Source organism: Platichthys flesus, chromosome 10 (assembly GCF_949316205.1).
Source record: "Platichthys flesus chromosome 10, fPlaFle2.1, whole genome shotgun sequence".
NCBI lineage: Eukaryota > Metazoa > Chordata > Actinopteri > Pleuronectiformes > Pleuronectidae > Platichthys > Platichthys flesus.
The window spans coordinates 23,206,341-23,218,918 of NC_084954.1; the positions used below are offsets into that span (position 1 = coordinate 23,206,341).

The 12,578-nt window shown below is 41.5% G+C and overlaps 1 protein-coding gene across 2 annotated transcripts; it reads left to right on the plus strand.

Annotated features, from left to right (window-relative positions):
* The first annotated feature begins 616 nt into the window (after positions 1-616).
* Positions 617-11,539, plus strand: dapp1 (dual adaptor of phosphotyrosine and 3-phosphoinositides). 2 transcript variants are annotated; one of them, XR_009922038.1, is made up of 9 exons: positions 617-749; positions 1,674-1,796; positions 2,283-2,416; positions 4,097-4,227; positions 4,701-4,748; positions 6,267-6,329; positions 7,631-7,726; positions 9,939-10,026; positions 10,812-10,863. XR_009922038.1 is itself a non-coding variant. In XM_062397098.1 (9 exons), the coding sequence occupies exons 1-9, from the start codon at positions 682-684 to the stop codon at positions 10,833-10,835; spliced, it is 765 nt and encodes a 254-aa protein (XP_062253082.1). In that variant the 5' UTR covers positions 617-681; the 3' UTR covers positions 10,836-11,539. The 2 variants fall into 2 exon arrangements, 1 of the variants encoding a protein (XP_062253082.1); XM_062397098.1 differs by having other exon boundaries at positions 7,631-7,716; positions 10,812-11,539.
* Positions 11,540-12,578: the final 1,039 nt, after the last annotated feature.

A 12,578-nucleotide genomic window follows, 5' to 3' on the forward strand; every position in this document is an offset into this window, starting at 1 on the left:
CGAGAATCCAACGGTGGTCTCTAGTGCCGACTCCATGGAGTGACAACACAAAAACATACCTGGACGGACAACACCTGGATCTGTTTCCCACTGTCTAAGTGCCTACCCCACTCCACTGTCTAAGTGCTCCTGAGCAAGGCAGCTTACTCCCCCTACATCTGCTCCCCGGGCGCTGTGCATGGCTGCCCACTGCTCTGTGTGTTCACCAGATGGGACAAAAGCAGAGAACAAATTTCCCCCCATTTGCATGTCGTATGTGTGTTGGACCAATAAATGTATCTTCTTCTATCTTCTTCTTCTCGCTTGTGTCAACTGGCTTGGGTGCATTTTTTAATGTTGCGAAACTGAACTGACCACTTGTTAAATATATTTATGAATTACATTTCATGTGCTTACAATAAATGTATCGCTCATTAATCCAGAACATTAATAAAAACACTTTTCCCTGAGCCATACGCAGCACAGAGTAAAACACCGGCCTGTCTTCAGATCTCCTTTTTCTAGCCGGGTGACTTGTGCTGCAGGAATGATTTCACTGGCTGTTTCAGTGATTTGTCGTGAGCATGGAAGTGCAGAGAGAAAACAGCAATATACCAAATAGGTGTTGGTAAAGCGTATTTCCTCTTAGGCGTGTCTTATCTGAGCTGACAGCTTTCACTTCTGCATGGCTGCTGAAGTCGGATGGTGGTTCCTGCAGAGATGAGCTTCTACAGAGATGAAGACACGAGCGACGAACTGGGGACTTTGGGGTAAGACACTGCTGATTTGATTTGAAAGCTCTACTCTGCCTTTCTCCTGATGCTGGAAAATGAAGACCTGCTAGAAGCAAACAAGTCACCACCATACATGTTACTTACATGTATGAACAAATGCCTTTTAGGACATAAATCAAGAGGAAAGCAGTGGACTTACCTCTGTCTTCCAGGGCAATAGACGGCCATATTTATATGAGGGGGTCGTCACAGTCCCTGGACCAGTTATATTGATACAGAGCGTTTTCAGGGATTTGGAAGTCTTTGCTCTGTGACTTAAAATGTGCAGATGCATAGAGCATGCCTTTGATTTAAAGATGTAATTAAAGATTTAATTTATTTTTGATCCGTGAGGCATGGCAGAAAGCCGTTTGGGAGGCATTTTGTTTTTTGAATGTTGGGCGAGATCAAGTCTGACTGAAGAAGTATCCAGATAATAAGATGCTTCTTTTATTTTGGTGATTGTTTTCTGAGAGATTTTTCTTTACTCACTCTCATTTACTCTTGATGCAAATATTGAGCTTTCACATCCGTATGCTGGTTTCCTTTGCACCTGTGCAGCACTGTGAGGTTTGATCTGAGGTCAATTCCTCTACATTATTCTAGGCTGCGATGGACACTTTTTTGTGTGTGTCTGTTCATGGGACTGACGTACAACAGAGTGTGTTCTATAGAGGAAGAGCAGCCAGGAACACCTGTATTAACGCAGAAAGAGAAGAACATGGAGGCCTACGGGCTCTATGGACTTGGATTTCAGAGACACTGTTTTGGTTTCAAACAACTCAATCATGCCGGTGTATTATTTCATAATGGATGGAATGAGACATGAAGACAATGGTCACTTAGCTCAAACTGATCAATATGGCTCCTCAGCTCACCATGGTATTGAGGTATAGTTGTTTCTTCTTTTCTTTGTTGAAGGTGGTACCACCATGACTTGTCCCGCCACGCTGCAGAGGCTCTTCTCTTATCCAACGGCACCGATGGAAGTTATCTCCTGAGAAACAGTAATGAGGGAGTAGACTGCTTTGCCCTCTCCGTCAGGTCAGTTTGTTCTACAACAATGTTATTCTAACTGAACGACTTACACCATTGGTTTGATTAGTTGAACCGATGAACCTACTTTAAAGTACTAAAATCTGAGGTGACTTATCTGGTTTTATTAATCCAGGGTTGGCTATAGAACCCTAATACTTTACTGTGTATGTTAGAACAAGTACCGAAAACTGTCCAGTACCAGAAGTCAGCAGTGGATACCTGATTGGATTCATAAATCTGTTTATTCATTCTTTGATCAAGCAGTTCAGATCAGCATGTCGACAGTTGTGGGCTGTTTAAACATTAATAGAACCTTTGGCTTCTATCTCTCATCTCTGAAATTCCATAAGATGGATATTTACCAAGTGATGGATTATCTCTGCTCTTGCTCCCAGTGGAAATGTCCCACTGCAGCAAGTTTTTGAAGATTTCTGTGCAGACCAAGTCGATGTCCTTGACAAGTGCAACGTGAAATGTTTTTTTGTTTGTCAGGGCGAAGGATTCTGTCAAACATTTTCACGTGACGCGCAAAGACAGCAGCTACGTGTTCGGCTTCAACGAGTTTGCAAACCTTCACGACTTTGTCTACCACTTTGCCAACCAGCCTCTATTGGGCAGTGACTCAGGTACACACAACTTCCGATCCTCGCTGGCTGCACTGTACTGCATGTTACCAGTTTATGTAACAAAACTGCACAACGCCCTTTTGGTTCCCCTCAGTTGATGCTTATTTTAGAGACTATAAGGCAAATGCAAAATCTCTGGTTCAATATTTTCATGGTAAAGGTTGCCTGGAACTCACTTCTTCCAACACAACTCTGTAACTACAACTCAAGTAGAAATAGACAGCAGTCTGAAATGTTCTTAAGTAGGAATGTGTCAGGAATACAAAACAATCCCGATTATTTGACCCATTGACTGTAAATCAAGATGGACAACATGACTGCCCCCCAAAAGGGAAGCCAAAGCATCTCAATCACCCCCTGTAGGCTGCACTATAGATCATAAACCCCGCCCCCCTCTATGTTATTGAATGGGAAACAGAAAAATGTTATGAAAAATTATTATCACACTGATCTATGTCCAATTGTTCCTTGTTTCTGATCATTTTAGTCTTAATGAGATATTTGATGCCATACAAACGGGCTAAGACCTCATGAGTGACTTGTGAGACTGACTTGCGCCCAAAATGATGTCTTCAGCACAAGATGGCAACATTTACATCAGAGCAGTTTGGCTTCATTTATAACGGGAAGAGAATTCTCATGTTAAAATAATATTATATTTCTTATGTTATTTCTAGAATTGAATCAATCCATTTCTTTAAAATATTTTCAGAGAGTGATTCATGACTGTATTACCTCTTGCCTGGATTATTGAAATGCTGTGTTAACATACCTCACAAAACTCTGCTTCATGGTGTTCAAAATGCAGCCGCAAACTAGATCCCGTAAGCATGATCACATCTCCCCCGTGTTTGCTTCCCTTTATCAGTGTTTAAGCACAGATTTTTTAAATACTGCTGTTGACGTTCATGGATTTAATGACCTGCACGGTTTGGCACCAAGCTACTTGGTTGAGCATCTAGATCAGTGCTCATCTGCCCATCGCTTCTACTGAGGCCCAGTTATCTGTTCCTCTGTTGTGATTGGCCCCGTACCCACCGGGTATTAACATGATCCGATCACAAGTGGACCGCTCTAAGTACAAATGCGAACACATCCAGATTGGATTTGTTCTCATCAAGACCACATTTGGAGGCGGTCTGGGTCACCTCTCTCTACATTCTTTGTGGAGTGTCATTGCGAATGTGTCCTGGGCCACATATGAAGGACCGGCTTCTCACCTGATGACCTCTGACCTGCTGCAGTTTCACCATGAACTGAACCTATTTCTACTCTTATCTGTGCACATATACAAAATATCAACACTGACCACGACATTATGACTGATACTTTTCTTCAATGTAGCAGCACGAGATTCATTCAGCACCTCCTGACTTCTCTCTCGCCCTCATGCCGACACAGACACACAAACAGTATCATCGGACACATCTGTAAACTCAGACTGGCTCAAAACAACATAATATGGGCTTAACTGACACAAATGACACCCGTGTTAATTTGCATGTAGAGCAGGGAAGTGGTTACAGGAGACACATTCAGGACGCATTGCAATGCCAGTTCTGAACATATGTACAATGTTTTTTTTAATGAATTAATTATAAGAGAAAACACCCACAAACGTTTAGTAGTGTTTCTCCTCTGCTAGTCCGGCCTGAAACCTCCCCTCTGCTTCTCAACCAGGAACCCTGATTGTGCTGAAGAGTCCCTACCCGCTGCGAGTGGAGGAGCCGTCCATCTACGAGTCCGTGAGAGTTCACACAGCCATACAGTCGGGCCGCACAGAAAAAGACCTTGTGGCGAATGCACCCTCTGTAAGACGCCCCCCCCCCCCCCCCCCACGCCTGTGAAAATAATGTTCTATTGCCATACCATAGTTCTGTTGGAACCGTGGGCATTACAATGATGTGATGTGTTACTGTAACACTACTGCTTTTGGCATTAACTAGTAGTGTGACTATTTATTTTTTTCCAAATAAGTAACACCTGGAAAATATTTTGTGAGATGACCATTTGCTGACAACAGTAGACAAATAACGCCTTCACCCGTCTTTAAGGTGTTGCAACCAAACATGTGCAAATCAGCATCAGCTCACACAGTCACTGTCACTTTGAGTAACAAGGGCTTTTCCTGCTGGAAACACGGAAGTTAATTTATCCTCCTTAACATGAAGGGAAAAGGCCAATGAGTGGCTATTGAATGATGATGTGTTTGCCCCAGATCCAACTTGTATTAAATCATAAATATCCAGTAGCCATGGACCTGGTAACATGCATGTCTTTTCAGCTGGGCACGAAGGAAGGCTATCTGGTGAAACAGGGAGCATTTGTAAAGGTGAGTGCAGTGGAACAGAGACTTACACCACATGGTAGAGTACAAGAGAAGAAGAAACTCTTGAATCTTGAAATCTTGAAGTCACCGCTTCACAGGGAATCTTTTACTTCCCGTGACTTCAGCCACAAGACTTCCATAGTGGTATTAATAATGACGTGAACCCATTGGAAGGAACTGGTTTTCTGATAAATGTTCTCAAAATGCTCCGGTTGTTGAGACATTTTTGATCATCCTCACACATTACATGAGACATCTTACATCTGTACACCATTAGGAGAATATAGACGGCCCCATTCCACACATCCTCCCTTCTCTCTCCAAGCAGTACCCAAGGTCAGGTTATAGATAAAGGGCCTACTAACAGTACATTGTAGTTTCTATGCTGAGGTTCTTTCATATCTAACTCAGATGCCCCAGACAGAGAGTCACCGTACTCCAACCTTTTTGTATGTTTCACCAGTGGCAAGACAAAAGGACACAATGTGATTTAGGAATGCATGTGTTTGGCTGAACTATCCAATAGGTTGCAAACACACCACGTGTAACATAGAGAGTGAAAGCAAATCTAGCCATTCATGTGCTGTTGGAATGGGTGACGCAAGAAGAGGGAGATATATGTTGATGCTGTGGAAGACATCTTCAGACTTGGTGGTGACAACTGCTCATGTTACTCTGTTGGCGTTTGTATATTGTTCCACCTTCTGGTCTCCTTGATGCATCAAGTCTACATTCAAACCTTCTGCATAAGACATCAGCTGCTGCCTGAGTTCTCCTTTCACCAGCTTCCAGGAAACTTCCTAACACGGGTCAGGTATCAATGTACGTCCTGAGGGATTGAACAGCCTAACTGTAGGTGTGAAAACACCCAGGGAAGGACCTACTTGAGATTCAATCACTCAGACCACATTCCAAGGTCGTCTGGACACATGTGGCCACAAATGAATACGCTGTGCTGCAGATTCTATTCAAACAATTCAACATTTTTCCTGAGCCCTTATGGTTTGTCAACACAAGTCGAGCCCACTGTGGGTTTTAACTAGAGGGCTCAACGTGGACTGGTGGAAATCTAAATTCCCCTTTTCCATTTTTAAACAAATTCAATATTGTTGCGCATAAACCTTTTGGTTGAGTGTGGTTCAAAATGTATGAGAAGTTCGATCACACATGTACACACACACACACACACACACACACATCTTCTTTCATTGGCTGGACTCCAGCTTTGCTAAATCCTGACTTGAGATAGCTTTTTTCTGTGTCATAAGAACAATCTGATGTTATATGAGCAATATCAGGATTTGTGTTTTATTAGTTCAAATAGAATGTGTTGGTTTAGGATTGTCTCGTAGATGAAGATCTGATGGCATTTTAAAACACATTGTAAATAAACACCGCAGTTTAAAAGGGTTCACCTACTTTGTGTTGCTGCTGTAACTGTAGTGATCCACAGTGTTTGAACACAGTGCAGTGAGTGGAGTGACATTTAACACATAAAGACATGTCAACCTTTTTTTGCAGAATTGGAAGCAGAGATGGTTCACACTCAACCGTTATGACCTCAAGTACTTCAAAGACAAAATGGTGAGTCTGCTTTTTAGGATTTGTGAGTACATGATGTGGCTGGAAGATATTGTGTTAAGTGTCACCTGTCTCCATCGTCAGGGCCGGTCTTTCCTACAGGCGACATAGGCGGTTGCCTAGGGCGCCACTCAGAGGGGGGCGACAAAAACTGCGCAGAGCAAAAAAAAAAAATATATATTTTTGCGCCCCCTTCTCTATGTGGTATGGCCAAAAAACATTGTATTTAATTACTCTGACAGTAATTTAAGTAGTTTCATTAGAGAAATCAGTAAATGACAGCAGCACTCAGGTGGAACGTTTGGCACGGGAGCAGTTGCACCCCGTACGGTCAGATGCAGTCTGGATGAGGAACTGAATGCTCCGTGTCGTTCCTGCTGCTGCTTCCATCCTGTATTCTACAGGTTAGTAGTGGGTGAGAGTGACCTACGTTAGCTTATAAAGCCTCGCTTGATCACCACGGGTGTCATTAAGACGTGTTGACTGGTAAAACTTAGAAACTCCGCTGGGCAGTGAGGAGAGACACTCGCGCACTAGGTGGGCGGGGCTACATTCGCCTGTATAGGTGTTTCTTTTACCTGCACGTCGTCTTGCAGGCGGGTCGCGATAGTATATTGTTTACTTTACAGTGTGTAGTTCAGCTCTGACACACACAGACTCTGTAATTCATGTATTGTTATTGTGCCTTATAAAGACCAGTTACAAGCTAATGTTCAATATGTCTATATTGTAAATGTTTATATTTCTTTATGAGTGATGATGTATCTTAAGATGTTTGGAGGAAAGAGACACCATAATAATTGAATGTATGTTTTATGCACTTTAAAATGCAGTTACACTCAAAGAAATGCTTGTACTTGAAATTGTGTTTAATTTGAATAAGATGCAGTCTGGATGTGGAACTGAAGGCTCCGTGTTGTTACTGCTGCTGCATTCAGGCTGTATTCTACAGATATACTTTGTTGCTGTGGTATCAATTTTGCGACCCATAACATATATCTCCAACCAATACTTTGACATTAAAAAAATGTATCTAACATTAGGGTAAAATAAGGCAAAAATTGAGGTACGAACCTCCTTGGTGTTGTCAGAACATGCTAGCACATTGAGGCTTATGGTTAGAGTGTGTGTGTCCAAGCAACTTCGACGAAGAAAGAAATAATTTTATAATAAGTTTTCGTGTGGGGGGGCGCCAGGAGTGAAGCTTGCCTAGAGCGCCAAATGTGCTAGGGCCGGCCCTGTCCATCGTCACACCGGACAGTTTGGGATTGTGTTTAGATTAAAGCTGTTGTGTGTCTGTGCAGGATGAGGAGCCCATTCGAACCCTGGATCTGAGAGCCTGCTCTGCAGTCCAGTTCGACTATTCTCAGGACAGAGTCAACTGCTTCTGGTAAGTGATGGTCAGTCATTGATCAGCACTGAGAGCAACAACTGGAGCCATTTCAAATTAAGTAACAAGAGTAGAGGCCAAGAAGAGGCTAAGGGCAACACGCCATGTTATCAATTTATCAGAATATAGAATTGAAGGCGATTCTAGTGATTCAACTTGCACTGAGGACATTTATTCTCAACTTGTAGTGTCATTAACTAAATAAACTTTGGTTTAAAGTTATATTAATCAGTTACAATTAAGTATTCACCCTATGTTTGCTATCATGGCTAAGTTTTGTCAATTTTGAAATCACAAACCGTGCCTGTCAAAACACCAACGTTTTGGTTTTGTGTGGAGTAGCACTTTTTTTTGGGAATAGACATCATATGAAAATGATCATTTGAACGAAGATAATAAAGGTATTAAGGGTTGATTTACAGTATCAGGCTTTTCTAAGAGACAACGCCACAGCAATGTGGAATAATGCAGAACAGAGCCCTGCACTGAAGAATCCATTTTTGCTAACTTGCACCCACCAAACCAGTGACAGGCATTTTTCTCCAGGTCAAATCTGAACGTGCCAGGACTCATTAACATACAACCCTAGTCTACACCTACCACCTGTGATTAAACACACATGCTCCATACACAGTCACTCACATTAAATGCGTTACTCCTCCTGTCCTTTTTATAGTTGTGTTGTGTTCTTGAAAGATATATGTGAATTGTTTTTGCATCTGTACTTCTGCAGCCAGTTAATGATTGGGCATATGATGCACAAATGTGGGATTCATCAATATCCTCTTACCTAAATGTGTTCGCAGAGTACAAACGAGCTCAGAACTTCCTGAGACCATGCGTACGCACAAACTAAAGGCCGGCTGTCCTACAAAAAGTAAACGCACATCCTTTTAACAGCGTGCATACTATGTTAAAAAGTTCTTTAATAGAACAACAATGCATTCACCAAATGAATGAAATTACCATGAACTTTATGCCCTTTCATCCTTTCATCATTTATTGCCATAGTTCAATCTCCAACTATGCTCCTTGACACTGTTTCGCAAGTAACAAAGCCATTGACAATGAAATCCCAGCTGGCTCTTTTTGTCTTATTCAACAGTTGTGATGTTCTAGGTTGTTAAGTGTTGGTAGTGACAATTGATGGAGCTGAAGTGAAGCTGTCAAATGTGGTGGCTTTCATGATACAGATACATTTTTGCAACTGATAGGCTTCATGCAAGTGGATTTAGAAGACGAAAATATAGAAACTTTGGACACTTTGGACACTTTATAAAGCATAATTGAATCATTAAATCTCAGCGTTCTATCTATTTAAATTACTTGAAAACAATGAAACATATGTGATATGATAGAGTGATAACCCAATGTGTATTGGATATGGACACTAACAATATGTCAATATACAGATTTATGAAGATTGGACTTTCGCCTCCAGTCTGTGGCCACACTGAATGTTACTTTCTGAGCTGGACTTCCCCGTGGCAGAAAAATCGTTTGTGTTGTTTGAAAAAGGGGAAGTTTGATCTGGTGAAAAACAGAAGGAAACAGGGGGAGGGAAGGAGAAGTGCACATGAGCAGGAACTAGGCATAGATTACTACCACTGACCAACTTCTACCTTTTTACACAATGTCTAACACCGCTCACTAATTTTACATTTGAATCTGTTTCCTCTCCTTCTCACTTTATGCAGCAGCAATGTGATCATTTTCCAGAAACACTTCTGTATCTTCTCTCTTCTGCTCTACTGCTGTCAGTCTCAGGACTGTACTGTGTTGAGCCAGCACACAGCCAGAAGAGCCCTCAGTGCAGGGGCAGCACCCTTCGGAGGACCGGCCTACCCAGCCAAACTTTGAAATAAGATTTACTCTTAACACCATCAGTTGTTCGGCTGAGTAGTTACATTTAAAAATATATTATTCTGACGTTTTCAACACGCTTTTTTCCGCCGTATGTAATCTGAGAAACAGGTTGTTCACAGAAGCGCACTGAATCATGGGATATGTTGGACCAGAAAGAATCCACCTGGTGGAGCCTCCTTTGCTCGGGGGTTGAAAAACAGCCCGCGAATTGAGACACAGCTCTCCTCCTTCTCAAAAGACCAACGATGGAGTTGAAGTTTCATCTGTGTCAACACTTTGAATTGCAAATATACAACTGTTGTGGATACAAATGTAATTTAGAAGTCTTCCTTCCTTCCTCTTCTGTGTGTTGACAGCATGGTGTTTCCTGAGAGGACATTTTATCTTTGCTCAAAGTCGGCTGTGGAGGGAGACGAGTGGATCAAGATTCTGAGGTGGAAACTGGTGAGGCTGCTCAGGCTGGATGTTTTTACACAGTTAACTGCTCATTTTCATGGGGGTTGATGAAAAATCCTTCTGGAAAACAAGAAAACCACCAATTGAGTTTCAGTTGAAGACGACAAGGCGGGTCGAGGGAAAGCAGCTTGTTACAACATCTCATGACTCAGTATTACAATGTAATGGATCCATGTGTCGGAGGCAGAAGTTTCACTTTGAGCAACACTAACAAATTGAATGTGGGTATAAGTCAATACTCACCCACTTCCTTATTACTGTAAAAAAACCATGTATCTTAAACCACCGACTCATTGCTGGACAATCAAGGCATTTTAAGAAACATGACAAGCATGAGCTAAATAAGTAGATCTTTTAAATATGCAAAGACAGTCTCACAAACTGTAAAAATTCAGGTGGAGAGGGGTTCACACCCCACAGAGGAATTATCCCATTAATTTAAGTATAACTTTTGATGTTAAGTTAATTGAAAAGTTAATTGAAAGCTCAAGTATGTAATATACTGATCTGTAGGCAACCCTGTACAATTCACTCTTCTTCTATGTCTTCCTCTTACATATTTGATTGAGTTTAGGGGAATCTCAGAGGTTGGCTACTTTTATTCAAATCAATATAGAGGATGACTTGAACTCAGTCAAATCAATGGGTCCAGCAATTTGATTTACTTGGCATTGGCCTAAAACTGTAAAAAGAAATACTCAATTGAAAGGATAAGTTTTGTTGCATTGGGGCTTTTGCAGCCAGCAGTGACCATTTCTCTTTCTTGTCTGCAGTCCCAGTTAAGAAAAGGTCGATGACTGCCGTCAGTGGGAGCGCAGATGATGGAGAGAAGCCTCACCTTAATGAAGGATGAGCTAGATGAACAGTAAAGAACACTGTTCAAGTCGGGGGGGGACTTTAGCCTGTAAAACACTGAGACTCGTTTTCCTGAGTGTGCTGACTGGACGCCAACAGCTTGGACGTGACTGCATTTTGCTTCAAGATGTAAAGAGGCTTCATTTTTGACGAGTCTCCTGTTTCTGGTCTCACTTGGCTGCTTTATCCCTCCACCCGTTGTTTGTGACTAAAACTGTATGTTTTAACATGCTACAGTATGCAGCATCATTGTGTAGCATTATTCTTCAGCAATAAAACTAACACATATTGTATCATAGAATCATAGTTTATTTAAAAAGTCACATGAGATTCAATTAATAAAGGAAATATTTAATATGTTTAGAGTCTGCCTTTTGAGAGGGAGAATTCCATTGATAGTTTCATCAAGGTACAACTGAAAATGACAAAGCACCAGTACAGGGGAGAGGGACTCAGACTGTGCCTGATTGGCTACAGTGAGTGAGAGTTCTTCACTCTCTGGGATAATAAAGAGGGCCGACAGGGTTTTTCTTCACTGTGAAAGTTTCCCGCACTAACTTTTCATTTCCAAGTGACGAACTTGTTTCGTTTTTTTGCCTCTGATTTATGTGTCCTGTTTGAATAAAGTTTTTACCTGTAAAATGAACTGCTGCCTGCCCCTCCTTGCTTCTCAGTCACACTACCAACCATCCTAAAGTGCAACACTCAGTCAACCAGTTGTGTGTTTACCTGTGTACATACGTGATGATACACTAGTTGAGAACTCACTTGAAGGTTCAGTGTGTTGGATTTAGTGACATCCGGTGGTGAAGTTGAATTTTGCAGCTGACAACCCTCACCTCACCCCCCCATTCCAAACATGAGAGAGAACCAGTGGTAGCCTTCAGTTGTCTTAGAAACTCAAAAGGTGTTTAGTTTGTCCAGTTAGGGCTACTGTAGAAAACATGGCGGCCCCTGTAAGCATGACCCGTTCCTGATGTAAATATAAAGCAATTAATATAAAGGGCCCATTCTAGGGTAAAGAAAAAAACTTTTACAATTTAGATTTAACACACAAGTGAAAACATTACTAGAATTATTTTATATTCAATTGCTGGCTTTACATCCCTTTCACCTAAATCGTACACACTGTCCCTTTAAGACTGATAAATATGGTCATAAAAAAATATTTGGAAATGAAGGATTACAATGAAAAGACTCAAGTCGCAGTCACTTTTCTAAAACTGCATTTAAGATACATGTTACTACATACTACACAAACATTATCAAAGAGTGATGCATCATGTTCATATATGACAGTATCGGGACCTCAGGATGACCTATCTGCTTTAGTCACTGTATTAAACTATGGAGGAATTCTCCTCTCCTTAAAAGAAAGGTTTGCATTTAAAAGCCTGCTCCAAGCTCCAAATCCTTTTACTTCACACCTGAACAATGCCAAAGACTTGAGGTGCCAGCACAAAGCCATCAAACTAATAACAATGCCATCTACATTACATGGGGACACAGGATTCTTCTCATGTTTCAATCTCACGCGAGACACGACATGTTTGCCTCAACGCTCTCAAATTGAGAGGTTCTTTTGGGATTGGAGGAAGGATATCTTTCAATTCTGACAACCTCACTCATTCAGAAAATCTGAGCAGCCATTTTTCTCAGGTGAATGCTATATGGTTCCATTAAGA

What these genes read in the sequence shown, in the direction of transcription:
- dapp1 (XM_062397098.1), top strand. Translation starts at nt 682, where the DNA reads ATGGTGGTTCCTGCAGAGATGAGCTTCTACAGAGATGAAGACACGAGC. An exon ending in AGTACTTCAAAGACAAAATG is followed by an intron (nt 6,330 to 7,630) that starts GTGAGTCTGCTT and finishes GTGTCTGTGCAG; the next exon opens with GATGAGGAGCCCATTCGAAC. An exon ending in AGATTCTGAGGTGGAAACTG is followed by an intron (nt 10,027 to 10,811) that starts GTGAGGCTGCTC and finishes TCTTGTCTGCAG; the next exon opens with TCCCAGTTAAGAAAAGGTCG.